At 34.2% G+C, this 15,142-nt stretch overlaps 2 protein-coding genes across 2 annotated transcripts; both read right to left on the bottom strand.

The window, feature by feature from the left end:
• Window positions 1-362: 362 nt before the first annotated feature.
• LOC112098098 (LRR receptor-like serine/threonine-protein kinase RCH1) lies at window positions 363-1,523 on the bottom strand. The gene has a single exon (XM_024183718.1). It carries the CDS (start codon window positions 1,521-1,523, stop codon window positions 363-365), a length of 1,161 nt encoding a protein of 386 aa, XP_024039486.1.
• Window positions 1,524-9,248: 7,725 nt separating this feature from the next.
• On the bottom strand, window positions 9,249-12,872 carry LOC112098400. Its single transcript, XM_024184654.1, has 5 exons — window positions 12,845-12,872; window positions 12,562-12,688; window positions 10,763-10,945; window positions 9,940-10,039; window positions 9,249-9,775 (listed from the first exon to the last, which is right to left on the bottom strand). The coding sequence occupies exons 2-5, from the start codon at window positions 12,616-12,618 to the stop codon at window positions 9,750-9,752; spliced, it is 366 nt and encodes a 121-aa protein (XP_024040422.1). The 5' UTR covers window positions 12,619-12,688; window positions 12,845-12,872; the 3' UTR covers window positions 9,249-9,749.
• Between the last annotated feature and the right edge of the window lie 2,270 nt (window positions 12,873-15,142).

Here is a 15,142-nt window from a genome sequence, read left to right on the forward strand (position 1 = left end):
AAGCCTCCAGCATAGTTACTGGTGATCTGCAAATGGGCAATGGCAGTCCACAAAGAAAAGGATTTCCCTTATAGTTACTCTCGTTGAAGGTTGCAAATTGTGTAGTCATTTCTGGGATCTTGCCTGATAAGTTATTGTATGCCACACTAAAAACAACCAATGCATTTAACTCTACAAGTTGACAAGGGATTTTCCCATTCAATTTGTTATGGTAAAGATCCAAACTTTCAATATGCCTCAAGTTTGTAAATGTTGATAGGATTGTTCCTGTCAAGTTGTTGTGTGATAAATTCAATGTTTGAATCCTGGTCAAATTTCCAATTTGAGGAGGAATATCACCAATTAGCTTGTTACAAGAAAGATCAATTCCTGATAGGAGGCTCAACACTCTTCCTTGGTAAGTGTAGGCAATGTTTTTTTGTTGTGAATTCAAAATTTTCATGGCTTTTCTTTTCTACATATCTTTCAACGGTTTCGACGGTAAAAAATATTTTAAGTGGCTTATCAAGACTATAATTATTGTTGTAACTTTCATGAAGTGCGGTGTTATCAAAGCAAGGAGGAATAAGACCGTGAAGCTTATTATCAGAGAGATCTAATAATTGCAGTTGGTTTAAACCGCACAATTGAACTGGCACTTCACCTTCAAGATTATTGTGAGCCAAGATAAGGTGGCTTAACCGCAAAAGCCCATCAATCCGATCTGGAATGCTGCCATTCAAGCGGTTATAGCTAAGATCTAACATCAAAAGGGAAGAGCAATTAAAAAATGTACCTTCTTTTAGCTGTCCATGTAACATATTTTTCGATAAGTGAACTTGTTCGATAGAGAGAAGATGGAAACAAGATGGTAAACTTCCAGATATGTTGTTGTCTGAAATGCCTAAAATTTGAAGCGAATCAAGTTGACAAAACGCCACTGGAATAGGACCTTCAAGATGATTCTCGGGTATTATAATATATTGTAACCCTGTGAGATTACCCAACCATTGTGGAATCTTGCCCGAGAGATTGTTATTATTAAGATGCAATCCTTCTAGTGATAAGCATTTAGACAAACTTTGTGGGATCTCTTCTACGAAGTGATTGTCCTCCAATAGTAACCAACTCAACTTTGTCAGGTTAAAATTCTTGGAGAACATGTGACCTTCTAGGTTGTTGTTTGATAGCACAAGAATCTCCAAGTTGACGCAACCTATGGCCAAGTGCTCGGGGATTTCACCAGTCAAATGATTGTTGGATAAGTCTAAAATTTGGAGGAAGTTCATATTACCAAATGAAGAGGGAATGCTACCGTCTAAAGCATTCATGGAAATGTTGAAAGAAGATAAACTTGGTAAAATATCCCCAATTTCTGCAGGAATGCGGCCTTGGAAGTTGTTGTTGGAGACATCCAACAATCTTAAACTCTTGTGTGAATGAATTGGCAATCGGAAAGGTCCTGCAAGAGAATCATTGACGAGAGAAAGAGATTCTAATTTTGTGTTATTTTCCAACAACCAATTTGGAAATTCTCCATTCATCTTTATGTGTGAGAGATCAACATCCTCCAACTTATTTTGATGGTGAAGGAATTTAGGGAATGTGACACCATCTTCGTAACCGGAAGACAATGAGAGAGATTTTAATTGGAAGTTTGGGGCGGTCAAAGAATGTGACTCAGTTATTTCTGCATTTATTTCGTTGTTGTAAGCATCGAGAATCTTGAGTGATTGAAAAGTGGTTCAAGTGAAATTGGGATCCGGAAGTGATTGTCTGAAAGATACAGCTTTTCAATGGATGTCAAATGAACGAGGGGAGATGAGGAGATGCTTCCAGTAAGTTGATTGGAAGAAACATCTAATGTTCGGAGGGATGTCATATTTGCTAAGCACCAAGGCAAGCTACCTCTTAAATCATTATTAGCCATGTGCAACTCTTGCAGATGCACCAATGGGCAAAGGCCTGAAAATTTATTAATTCATCCATCAGTACAATATAAAAATTAACAAATGAATATTGTTCTTTTGTAAAAGATTAGTTTGTGTAATTATATATTTAATCAGAAATTAATATTATAGATTAAGATGGGAGAGTGGGAGCATCTCATTAACCTTGATCAAGAATCCTACTGCTATTAGTGCCAAAAGTAAAATATGACAGTGATAAGTACTTGAGAAAAGGCATCGATGCACCGATGATTTGAAGAAAGCTGGCGTTGAGTGCAATGCACGCGGTATTCATGTCCAAATATTCCAAACTCTTGAAATGAGGAAAACCTAGCAAAAATATTAAACAATAAAATAAATAAATAAAAATGTTGAACCCATAGGACACATTGAGTTCACAATCAACGCTTTTCTTTTACCTTGACTGCGTACGACGCCATTGACTTTGCAATCAATCATCGACAAACTTTTTAACGAAGGGAATATTGATGCAATGCTTTGCAGAAGGCTTATATGGAGAGAGGAAAAGTCCAATGTCAAATATTCCAAGTTGGTGAAATTGTGCAACTCTATTTAGAATTAGAAGGAAGGAGCAACAAATTTAGCTTTATTAGTAATACAGAAAATTAATTAATTAATTAATTAACAATTTATTTATAAATTTGGTCACATCTGTACCTTTTACTTACCTTGAGTAGTAGTTGTCACTATTTCCGTCAAATTATTATCCATCAGGCAAAGAGTGTTGAGGGATGAGAATGATCCCATAGACTGTAACAACTTGCTTCCATCTCTAATTCCAACTCCCGATAGATCAAGATAATTCAACTTCCTCAAACCTTTGTAACCTGTTTTTTAATAGTAATTAGAATAGGATATAAGAAAATCAAAATTCATTGTCTAAATTTAGAGCTAAACAAACTAAATGATTAATTTAATTGGGAGTCAATTCGTATCTTATGCTTTGGGAAAAGATCAACATCATTTTTCAATCCCTGTAAAGATTAACGAACTGGAATCAAATCTTTATTACATTCTATTTTTGATATAATATAAATTCTTTGTTTCTTTGTTTCTTTTTTCAATTAGAAATTTTTTAAAATAAACTAAAGCAGTAATAACATTTCAGCCTCCTAATGTTTTCAATCTATTCAATAAATAAACAATTTAATCATTTTATAAAATAAAGTCACTAATATCAATTGAAAAAAAATATAAATTGAACTGAGGACATTTTTGAAAATAAAATAAAAACTCTAGTATAATATAAGAATAATGAAAATATAAGGGAAATTGGGCTGGGGACATATATGAAAATAAAATAAAAACTCTATTATAATATAAGATTGATGAAAATATAAAGGGTATAAATGATTTTTCCTGATCAAGACCGGGCTATAGCCCGGTGTACCCAAGTCCGCCACTATCCACACATTTTAAAAGTCTTTGGGCTTTCTTGGTCCACACGGCCAAAAATTAAATTCCACAAGTTTTGCACTTTTTGGCATTTTAGAAAACTTTAGCCGGTGGAGTCAATACGCATTCAATTATGAGTAATGATATAGCCATAAACTCTTGTACAAACTTATTTTGTACAAACTTATGTGGCATGATAAGATTGGTTGAATTAAATATCACTTGGCCCACATGATTTGTTTTCATTATTTTATATTTTCATTCAACCAATGAATTAGTGCCACGTCAGTTTGTACAAAATAAGTTTGTACAATAGTTTGTGCCTGTATCATTACTCTTCAATTATTATTAGTTAACAAAATAGAATTTTGGTCCAAGTGCACGTGTTGTAAAAAAGTTTTTTGAAAAAAACATAATAATGGAAACTTATCTTTATGTCTGTATATCAATTTACTGCTGCCAATCGATAGAGATCAAATTTCAAGACATGAACTTGTGCCGAATATTCCCTAAAATTTTATTAATTTTACCGAAAGAGATTTATTGGACAGTTCGAGTGTGTCTACTTTTGTGTTGTTTTCTAGCAATTAATTTGGAGATTCTTCAGTCAAATTAACGTGTGAGAGATCAACATACTCGTAGTCATGCTAATGGAAAAGGAATTTAGAATTAGAATTAGAATTTTGTTTAAAAATCATAATTATAAGTTATAACAATGAGATACATAGAAGTTAGAATTAGAATTTTGGGGGGCCAAAGAATGTGACTATTTTTGCATATATTTGGCTATTTCCACACCTGAGTGTTGAATGGTTCAAGAATGCTCAAGTTATATTGAGATTTGTAAGTGATAGCTTGAAATTATGAGGTCTTCAATTGGTATGATATAAATAGGGGAGATGAGGAGATATTTCCAGTAAGTTGATGGAAAGAGATGTATCAAACTTGAAAGGAGATGTCATACTAATTATTTGCCAAGCACCAAGGCAAATTATGGTTAAAAAAAAAAAAAAAAGAGCCCTTGCATTTGTCTGAAAAATAATTCAGCGTTTAGCTTATAACAGTTAATAAATCATAAAATCTTAAATCTTTTAACATATAAATTAAATAATAAGTTTACTAATAGTCGTCGTAGCCTTGGGAATGCATAATTTTGTCATGAAAATAAGAAATCTATCCACTTTTAAAGACCACTAACGGTAACAATATGTAAAACAATTTATGTAATTCTTATAATAGGAGAAAAAGTATTCATTACTCTTATTCAAGAAAGGCACTATCAAGTCTAGAATATGATTGTCAATGGTAGAAAAATTAACAAACGCATAATTCATGACCAAATATTCTAAATCGTTGGAATTAAGCTAATTTAAAACTTAACTTTGAACAAGAAATAAATCAACAGTTTTACTTTGATCACATAATAGATGAAAATTAAGATATATATAATCAACTTCTATTTATTTTACTTTAAAATCGCCACTTTTTCTTTATTATTTGAAGGGAATTTCTCTGTAAAAACTCTCACTATAATATATACAACTTAAACATTTTTTTTTTTTGGAAATAAAAATTAACTTAAAAGTAAACAACTAGTAAAATTATTATTTTAGCTAGAAGGCTTTATATTTAGAAAGGGGACCATTCTATTACTGTCAATTCTTCCAAGTTGATGAAATTAAGCAACTTACAACTTTAGCTATATATGTCAGCGAAACTAGTTAACAATTTATGCATTTAAAAATTAGTTAATAATTTTTTAATTTAACTATTTATTTTGCATTGGAAAATTATTAGAACCAAGGTAATCTATTAGGGAAATGAGTTAACAAGTTATATTTGCCAAGCACCAAGGTAAATTACCCCTTAGATCACTATGGTCAATAAATGAGTCTTGCAGATGCTCCAACTCACATAGACCTGAAAAATCATTATCCTTTAGCTAAATGTATAAAACATTTAACAACTAATAAATGTATAAAATATTTGAATATATATACTAAATGATAAATTTATTAATAGTACAGTATTATATATGTTAAATTCTTCAAAAAGTAAGATAGAACATATACTTGATAATTTCGTTCTACTAATTTAAGTTATGTTTATGAGTATTCTAGTTATTTTAAACTAAAATGGACAATTTCATAATTTTATCACATAATCAAACGAATAAGTGTATATTTTAAGATGGTAAACTTCATGGAAAAACTAATGGCAGGGTTGGTTTAATGACTTTTTGAAATATTGGTGGCGGAATAACGATAATCAATTTATTTAGGTGTGCAATTGAATATGCACCATAAAAAGTGCATAATAGGGGGATTGATATGGACTAATGGTGCAAAAAAAATAATGAAGTTCAAGTTGAGGCAAAGGCTGACTCAAATGGTAGGAACACAGACTCCCCAAAGCCAATGACATAGGTTATCCAATGATCTTTTTAATTTATAAAATTAAAAGAAAAAAGAGTTAATGTTGACTTGGTTTTACCAAAAAAAAAAAAAGTATGACACTAATGGGCATCAATTTCAAAATAACACGGTTTGATCAACTCCAATTTATGATGTTATTATCAAATGAAAAAATTTTCTAGTTTTTGGAAGTCGTTTCTTATCAAAAATTCGGGAATTGAAATAAATAGCATAATAATAACAAAAATAAGAAAGTTAAGTCGATGTCCACTGGTTTGCGCAAGTAAAAAGCTTGACTCTTAAAAAGACATTAATTTCATGAAAGACAATAACGCAGTTTGATCTATTCTACAATTAATGATGTCATTTTTAAATAACAAAATTTTCTAGCTTTTGGAAATCTTGGAGAGAAATTAATTTGGTCGGTTCCTTGATTGATGGTAATCAAATAATGCATGACTTGGAAAAATCTTTTCCCCCGTTCCTTAAGTTATTATTTGACTTTGTTAATAAAATGAAAGAAAAACAAAAAGAGAAAATAAACAGAGGTAAGCAGAAGCAGTACTCTAGAAAATTCCTCAGGGGCCTAGCAGAAAGGTTTTTAAATTGTGGTCTCCTGAGTTTAAATTAAGTCACAGTTAAAATTAAAGCTTCATAAGACATAACTAATGCTCTGTATGATTTTATTCTTGGCTTCCGAAATTGCAGGGGATACTGTTAATGCGATTAAAGAAGGCCCAGCAAAGTTAGAGACAAACTATCCCTGTTATTAAAGTTTTGTAATTTATTCTCCTCTCCAAGAATGAATATTAACAGACAAGGGCAAGTAAATACATTACAAAAAATAAAGGCGGATTATCATGCTGATGTAATTGGCGTGTGAACGGCTTGGTTCCCCAATTCTTTTGTTTTTTGTAAATGGAAGTTAATTTATTTTTTTGAAAATTTAACAAATATAAATTTATCTTTGTTACCAATTTACCGGTCACAGACATAATGACTAATTACATATTTATATTTTGTCACCCATCGCCGGGCACATAATTAGTTAATTTTGTTTTTGCAGTTCCTTACACGGTCGCGTAAAGGACAATTTCTTGTAGTGAATGTTAGGATAACATATAGATATAGGCCTGCGTTCAATTAATTTGTCTCCTTTTATTATTAATCGGCAGCTACTCGCAACGTTCATTTTCAATTCAACGTCACTTCGTATTTTTTGTTGCTTTGGTTCCTTACGAAGCATGCTGTCCACCACGCCTATAAGACCCACAAAAATAGTATATAAAATGAGAAGCACTCTAAGTGGCGGTTTGATTTTAGCTGTGGCTTACGCAGCACGAAATTGCACCAAATGTTCCCCAACCAAATGCTAATTACACAAATGAACTCATCACCTGAATGTGATACCAATTCTTAATGAACTCTCGACAAGTATTTATTTATTCTTTTTTCTTGTATTATATTTGCCAATTTTAGTTAATAGAACTGCTACGATGATTGATAACATTAAGTGGTTAATTTGGTTGCTCCTCCTAATGAACAATCTTCTTGCTCAATTGCCGCGGCAATTGTAATTTTAGTTAAGGGTAATTTTTGGAAATCTCCCCTGAGGTTTGCCCTTGTTACACTTGGAGAGAATGTATGCATATATTGACATATAGCACCCCTGACCGTGTCTCAGTGTTAGACTGCTATTTGCTCTGTTACCAAAAGTACAATAATGCCCTTCACTGCACAGTTCAATAACTGACAATACTTGCAGCAACGTGGAGTTGCAGACTTGACGATGCTTCTTACATTGCAGAAGATAACAAAACAGAAGCTTTTAACTTAATTAAAAGGCCTAGTGAATCAAGATTTTGGCATGATTTTGTGAGGATCTTAGGGTTTGATTGAAAGAACTGTGCAACACCATTTGCAACACACACGCAATGTTCACAGCACACCCTCTCTCGCTCTCCCTCACAGCTCATGCCACTAATCTCACCAAGCCACCAATCTCCCATTCTTCCTCACCACGCTCCGTCGACAGCTCTCACTCTCTTTCCCCTCCAAATCCAACAGTTGTGGGTCACGGGTCACACTCTCTTTCTCCCCTCGGATCTCCAAATCTAGCACAAAATGCACGGTTCACTCTCTCTCCCCCCTTCAATTCCAGCCGCCGTGGGTCACTCTCTCCCCCCTCCAATTCCAGCAGCCGTAGGTCACTCTCTCTCCCCTCCAAATCTAGTAGCCGTGGCCCGTGGGTCAATTTGTGGAGGTAATTTGCCCCCGAGGTTCCACTTGAAGGAGCAAAGAATCTCATTTTTGTTGAAAGAATAAAAAAGGGAGTAAATTTAGGAGAAAGAGAAGAACCTGGAAAACACTCGGCCACAGTCAGAAGAATGGCCTCTAGTACCACAATTTTTTAGATGTGCTTTATAATTAGATTGAACAACATATAAAAACCACCTCTCATCTGGATTTATGCGTGTGTGTGTATCAAACAGAAAACGGAAAAACAAAAATTAAAACTTGCAATTCGCCTTAAAAGAATTGAACCCATATACAAAAGAAAATTGAAAAAGAAAGCTACATGGGGTGCCTGCTGGTTTTCTTTCTCTTTTGTTATGAATAACTAGTGCACCATTTTCTAAAGAGGTGAAAGAATCATAAGAAGAAGAAGCATTAATATTGATGCTATTTTTTAACATGGGGTTAGAATTTTTGTTGACTAGCAAAGCAATACGACAAACTGGTGGTGATGCAGGAATAATGGCCTTTGTTTTTCAGCTTTACTGATAAAAGAACGAAATGGGTGGAGAGGAAGGGGGGAAAAGAGAAAGAAAAGAAGAATTTTTTTTTTCCTTTTCTGCCTCCAAATTCTTTTGAGAGAGAGAGAAAAAATAAGAACGAAGACATGGAGAGGAAGCAAAAGCGATTGCGTTCTTTCTGCAGTCAGCCTCTTTATTTTTGCAATTACGTTATTGCCCTTAACAACCAAACGGCACTCTAACGCTCATACACGGTCAGGGGTGCTATATGTCAATATATGCATACATTCTCTCTAAGTGTAGCAAGGGCAAACCTCAGGGGAGGTTTCCAAAAATTACCCTTTTAGTTAATACTCGGCTGCTATGTGTGTGATTATATGCATTGTGAATCGGCAACTGTCATTTATAATTCTTTTCCTTGTATAATATTTCCATAAGTCTGTATATGCTCTATACCGCTATATCTGAGTTACAAGTCTGATTTCAAATTCCCTGTATCAGAGTTGAATAAATATTAAGCAGTAAAATCAAAGTGTGGCAGTTTTTTAAAGAAAAAGAGATTTATTGATTGTACTTAGTTTTAACTCAGTTAAATATCATGAAAATTAATAAATTAATCATGACGATATAGCTAAATTATTCACTTTCATGCTATGAATGTATCGTTGCTAAAAGTAACAAAATGCTTAATAATAAGTTAACATCATAAAATCTACCTTGATAGGGTTCTTGGTCGCGATCATCCTATTCCTTCACAACAAATCACAAGGCCTCAGCATATCATATCTAGTTAATTCTTCAATTTTCTGTACTTGAGAAGGGAAAAAGTGTATGCATAAACATCTTCAAATGAGGAAACTTCAACTATGGAGGCTACAATGATGAAGAAATTGTGATCATTCAATTTCCTGTACTTGAGCAGGGCAGGTTTTTGCAGATTAGCAACCAGCCACTCATAATCTGACAATGTAGCTTCAGATAATGGCTCCAAAAACTCAAATCTGGCCAGAATTTCAGCCGGGGGCACTCCAGCAATTAAGTTAGTATCCAGACTTTGTTTACCCTTCAGAAGTTCTTCAGGCAACTTAACCAGAGTAATTTCAAGGGCAGAGGGAGATGCGCCTGGGATAACCTCTTGCTTGAAAGGCAATGCTCTTGCGTTTGCAAACAGAATTCTATTCATTGATGGATTAATTGGAGATGGACCTCTGAGTCGCCCTCCAATTTGTTTTGTTTCAAGTCTTAAGGCAGCAGGGATTGCCTATAAAGAGAATACAAACTTTAGTCGCATTATCGTGTTTACTGGTCACTAATATGAAGGGGATAACAAAGTGAATATCAAAGTAGAATGGCAGGCATGGGTATACCCAAAGATTGGCCCACAAGCTAGCACCAGACTTGGGAACAACAACTAATTAGACATACATTTGACAGCAGGAAGAACATCACTACTCCCCCCAACAGCAACCCATACATCTCCAATTCCAAATGCCTTCAGATAGTGTGTACTGTCAAACAGTCGAACCTATATAAAACCCAATAAACGCAGATATTGTAATACTGTTACAGGTATCGACAAAGATATTAGCATCTACAACAAATTATTGTATAAGATAAACAATGGGGAGGAGCAGGGGCATTCTACATACTTTTAGATTTATAACATTTACAAATCAAAAGTAATCCCATTCACCTGAAAGGCTCTTGAGTTGCACAAACCAATTTCACTACGCCATACCAGAAACTTATTGAACTTTCCTGGATCCACCTGATTGGCATGCCAGACAAATTTGGCCTGTTACAAACCTATTTTTGCTTAAAAATGCATCCATCAAAGGACACTGACTTCTTGTTGTCACTTCATTTTGTTAGTCTCTATTGCTCGCATATTCACATTAAGGAAACAAACCAAATGTCGCCAATTTACCCACACCACATTATTACGGGTTTTCATTGTTTTGGGCTTTTGTTAATTTAATGAGACAGAATCTCACATCCCTTGCCATTTCTTCAGCTAAATTTAGGAGAAAAAGCCTTTATTGCATCCATCTTAGAAGAGAACACCACCATATGCATTAATATGCATGAAAAGGAAAAGACAACACTAACATAATGCATTCATATGTATGAAAAGGAAAAGAAACCACTAACATATGCATTCATATGTATCAAGAAGCAGACTTTTACAAACAAAACCAGTTGTCAGGCAAAAACATGCAATGACCAGATATCATTTCTTTAAGAGTACCTGGTTTTGCAGTAATGCCAGATTCTGCTGAACAGCAACCTTTCCACCAGCAACTTGCGAATCAATGTTGTTTGAATTGTATGATGCTCCCATGTACTTCAAAACTGAACCAATAACCTCTCGGGGAGAATTAACCATTGAAATTCTTCCTGCGAGCTCAGGCCGCCACAGATCTTTCCAGTCCTACAATCCATTTTCATTAATCATGTTAATGCGCATAGAATGCAGATCTCTCAAAACAGCATCAACAAATTTCTCATTTTAATTTCCAGTGTGAACAAATTGTGTAATAATTAGAGCATTTTGACATATATAACAACTCTGCAGCCTAATCCTTCCCATTCCAAGCAGGCACATGTGTAAAATGAGGAAAAAAGAGCCATCAAATGCCCAAAAAAACTACCATTTGGCAGTTCATTTCAGAAACCAACTTCAAACAAGATCTTACTAATTGATGACCAAAGAAACTTCCCCTCATCATTTCTACATTTCACAATGAACAAAATTTAAACATCAATAAACAGGATCTAACCAGTTTTATTATGTTTTTGGATCATACTGATAGACTCACACTAAGATGATGAGGAACTGTAAAATTACTTGACAAAAGATGTTACTTTTTATTGTTAAAGCTTGATCAGTACTTATTTGTGTGGGTGTAGTTTTTATTTTAATTATTAGAAGCAGATATCCAGTGGGGATTATACAAAGGTTGAGAGATATCTAGGTATAAAAAGGAAAAAAGTTCTAATGTATGAAGTATGCTTTGATATGTGGGTTAGCTTGGATAAGAATGACGATCCACTGTGCTTGTTCATTTAAATTTTGACCATTTTCGAGACAAAACTTGACTACGGAATAACAAACTACTGAACTGTTTTCTTCCCATCTGCTTCCCATATTCTTCATTTTGAGATATCTTATCCAAGCTAACCACATATCAAAGCATACTTCATACGTTAGAAAGATTCTCCATCATTACAGATGATAATTTTGAATTGTGAGACATGAGAGACACACTGTGTGTTTGTTTTACCAAACTCAAGTTAGTTGGCTATGCTAAACGATATTGACACTGTTCAGTGACAATATTCAGATCAAGATTCTGTAACTTTTTGGGCCACAATAAATTACAATCAACCTACAATACCGGTTTGTAGTTAGACCAATTTCTCGATCTTAGGCAAGAAAAATTTAGTGCTACTAACCGTCTATCCCATTTTGAGCTGCTCACGTCGCATTGTGACGTCACTTAGCAGGTTCCTGTTGCATTGATCAAATTTATTAATTGTTTGACATTAGCATCAAGCAGGGGGTTAACTGCACTTTCCTAGGATCCTGGATGATGTCTACCATGTGACCTTAGAAATTGGAAGATACCTCCTCCTTCATAACTCTCTAGACAGTTTAATGCATGTTTTAATTGGCTGTCAATAGCTTCTCCAGGTTTTAGTATCTCAAGCTCTAATATTAACCCTGACTTAAGAGCTAGCATACCCAAGGAGACAATATTTAATTTTTCTAGTTCACATCCTAGCAACTCACTTGTTAAGTGCCATCACTACATGCTACAGCGGCATAGCTTCTCATTATCCTTAGTGTACATTTGACTGCAACTGAGAAGTCTAATGAATCATTCGTAAAAGATAATATCATGGAGTTTGTAGACCCTTTAAGGGATACTATGATTACCCATCAATAAGCTGCCTCTAAAGATATTATCATAAAAAATATTGGAGAGAAAGGCAGTCTTGATTTTGTTTCATATAAAACTAAATGAGGTTAAAGACAATTATTACCTCAATCGGAGCCAAATCATGCTTCCGAAATTTACTTTTCTTGTAAGCTATCATCATTGCGCCCCACCGATATGGTGCTGCCCATATTTTACCTCGAGCTCAAGGATCAATTTCTCCTGCATCATTCCTGTGTAGATATACCTGAGACTTCGCTAGTGCAAATAAAAGCAAATAAACCAATAGATAAAACGACTACAAAGGGTAACACAGATAGAGAAGAAATTACATTACCAAATTCAATGTAAGACAATAAAAATTATCGGGTCAAAGACAAAGATGTTACCTTCCATTTGTGACTTAAGCATTTGAACCAGTCTTGATCTTCACCTCCAGCTATTGGCTCAATTAATCTCTTTTCAATCGCAAAACTGAGCCATGGATCACCAACACTAACCAAATCAGCAGCCATATAAGAAGCTGACTTAGCCTTAACTTTGTTGAAGGGCAGAGATAAATTGTTAAAGATCCCATCAATGCTAGCACACAAATTCATCTGAAACTTCAATCTCTTTGCTTAACTTCGTATAAAATCCTTGACCCAAGATTGAGGCAGTGAATTCTGAAGAGAAACAACTCTCCAAGGCACGGTCAATGCGAACGTTCGATTTCCAATTCTCAAATCCTTGCTTCAATTTCTCATCCTCTTTTTGTTCTGTGTTTTGATCAAGCAATTGGTCTTGGTGAGTGACAATGGGAGTGAGAGGGAGCTGTGTGGGACGACCAAGCAAATACGGACTCCGAATCCGAGAAAGAGTACGACGGACGCAGAGGCCAGTTGAAGAGGGAGCTTGAAATGGTGATGGAGAAACTGTTGGTCATTGTGAACCGTTGGATTAATGTAGGTCCAGGAGAATCTGATGGCCTGAACTGAGCGAGGTTTAGTGGGGACACGGGGAATAAGGATGGGGTATGACAGTTGAGAAGGGAATAAGAAGAGTTTAGTGTTAGCACAAGATGATAACGCCGTAACCAAATGAATTTTACAAAATTATTTAATTACCGTTATATGATTACAAAATACCCCAAATATAATTTCAAAATCAATTGATATGTTGATGTGGCACTCTTTATATAGCTGGTAAAATGGTAAACAAAAAATTATTTTAAAAAATTAAAATGGACATTTAAACATGTTTTTGTTAGTAACTTTTATTGTCTGTAGTTTTAAGAACCCATCTCCTTTAAAAAAAAAAAAAGCCCACGAGTACAATTTAATCATTTTCAAACAATTTCATTTGATTTGTCTACTTGCATTGGGATCTTGAGAGAGATTGGAAATTAATTTGGGTTTTGCCCACTTTTTAACTTAATAAAAAATAATATTTAGCCACCAACAAAATATCACCGTGATAGAAACAATAGCACTCCAATATGAATAAAGCTATCAGTTTGTTTGCTACAATATTACCATAGTACGAACAATATCTTACATTCTATTTTGACAGTGTTTAAATGTCAATACTAAAAAAAAAAGTACAGGTTTTATATAAATTACAAGTTTTATCTTATATTCTATCATGAAGTGCAAGGCTGTCTAAACAAGGAGGAATATGACTAGAAAATTTGTTATTTGAAAGATCTATCAATCGCAATTAGTTCAATTAGTACCACTGCACTTACACTTCACTTTCGAGGTTAGTATGAGCTAAGATAAGTTTGCTTAATTGAGAAAGTCAACAATCAAATCTCGAATGCTGTCATTCAAGCGGTTATAATTAAGATCTAATGTCACCAAGGAAGAACATTTAGAGAATGTACTTTCATTTTAGATGCTGTCATTTTAGATGCCCATGTAACATATTTTTCGACGCCCATGTAACATATTTTTCGACAAGTTAACTTGTATAATAGAGAGAGAATGGGAACAAAATAGTAAATTTCCAGATATATTGTTTTCTAAAATGTCAAAAATTTGAAGAGAATCAAGTTGACAAAACTTTAGTGGAATAGTTTGACCTTCAAGATAGTTCTTGGACAATATAATATGTTGTAACATTGAGAGATTACCCAACCAGCGTGGAATCTGATCCGAGAGACTGTCATTATTAAGATACAATCCTTCTAGTGAAGAGCATTTACACAAACTTCTCATCAACTCTTGCCAAGTACAGAATATCACAAATAATTAATCATATAAACACCGTTAAATTTTATGTTAAGTAACCATGAAGTACATAACATTACAAATATAATTTTCAAAAGTTCAAAGTAGATTAATTTTAACTGTTGAATGATAAGAATTCCTTGAGGTGGAAGTGAAACTAATTTTAAGTTGCTTCATCACAAAGTAGATTAATTTTACCACCGCCAATCCATCTGTATTCGCAGTACAATAGCTGGAAATGATGTACTGTATTCCTGAATTCCCTTGCATAATCTTCATCTTCCACCTGAAGACAAAATGAGGTATAACCCCAGAAAACAATGATTTGTTATTTAATAAAATTGCTTTTGACTTGAGACCACGTCATCCCCAATGGATCAAAACTGTAAACAGTATACATCTCCCTCTTCGAAATCTTCCCAGTTTGTGATATATTAACCAGCTCTTTGCATCTATTTTCCACAGTTTCAGGGCAAC

This window comes from Citrus clementina, unplaced genomic scaffold (assembly GCF_000493195.1).
Source record: "Citrus clementina cultivar Clemenules unplaced genomic scaffold, Citrus_clementina_v1.0 scaffold_5, whole genome shotgun sequence".
NCBI classification, from domain to species: Eukaryota; Viridiplantae; Streptophyta; class Magnoliopsida; order Sapindales; family Rutaceae; genus Citrus; species Citrus x clementina.

Coding starts and splice junctions, on each gene's coding strand:
- LOC112098098 (XM_024183718.1), bottom strand. CDS start 1,523: ATGAATGGAGAATTTCCAAATTGGTTGTTGGAAAATAACACAAAATTA.
- LOC112098400 (XM_024184654.1), bottom strand. CDS start 12,618: ATGATGATAGCTTACAAGAAAAGTAAATTTCGGAAGCATGATTTGGCT. Junction 10,946..12,561: donor ATGATTTGGCTCCGATTGAG/GTAATAATTGTC, acceptor AATGGATTGTAG/GACTGGAAAGATCTGTGGCG. Junction 9,776..9,939: donor TGTTCTTCCTGCTGTCAAAT/GTATGTCTAATT, acceptor TTCTCTTTATAG/GCAATCCCTGCTGCCTTAAG.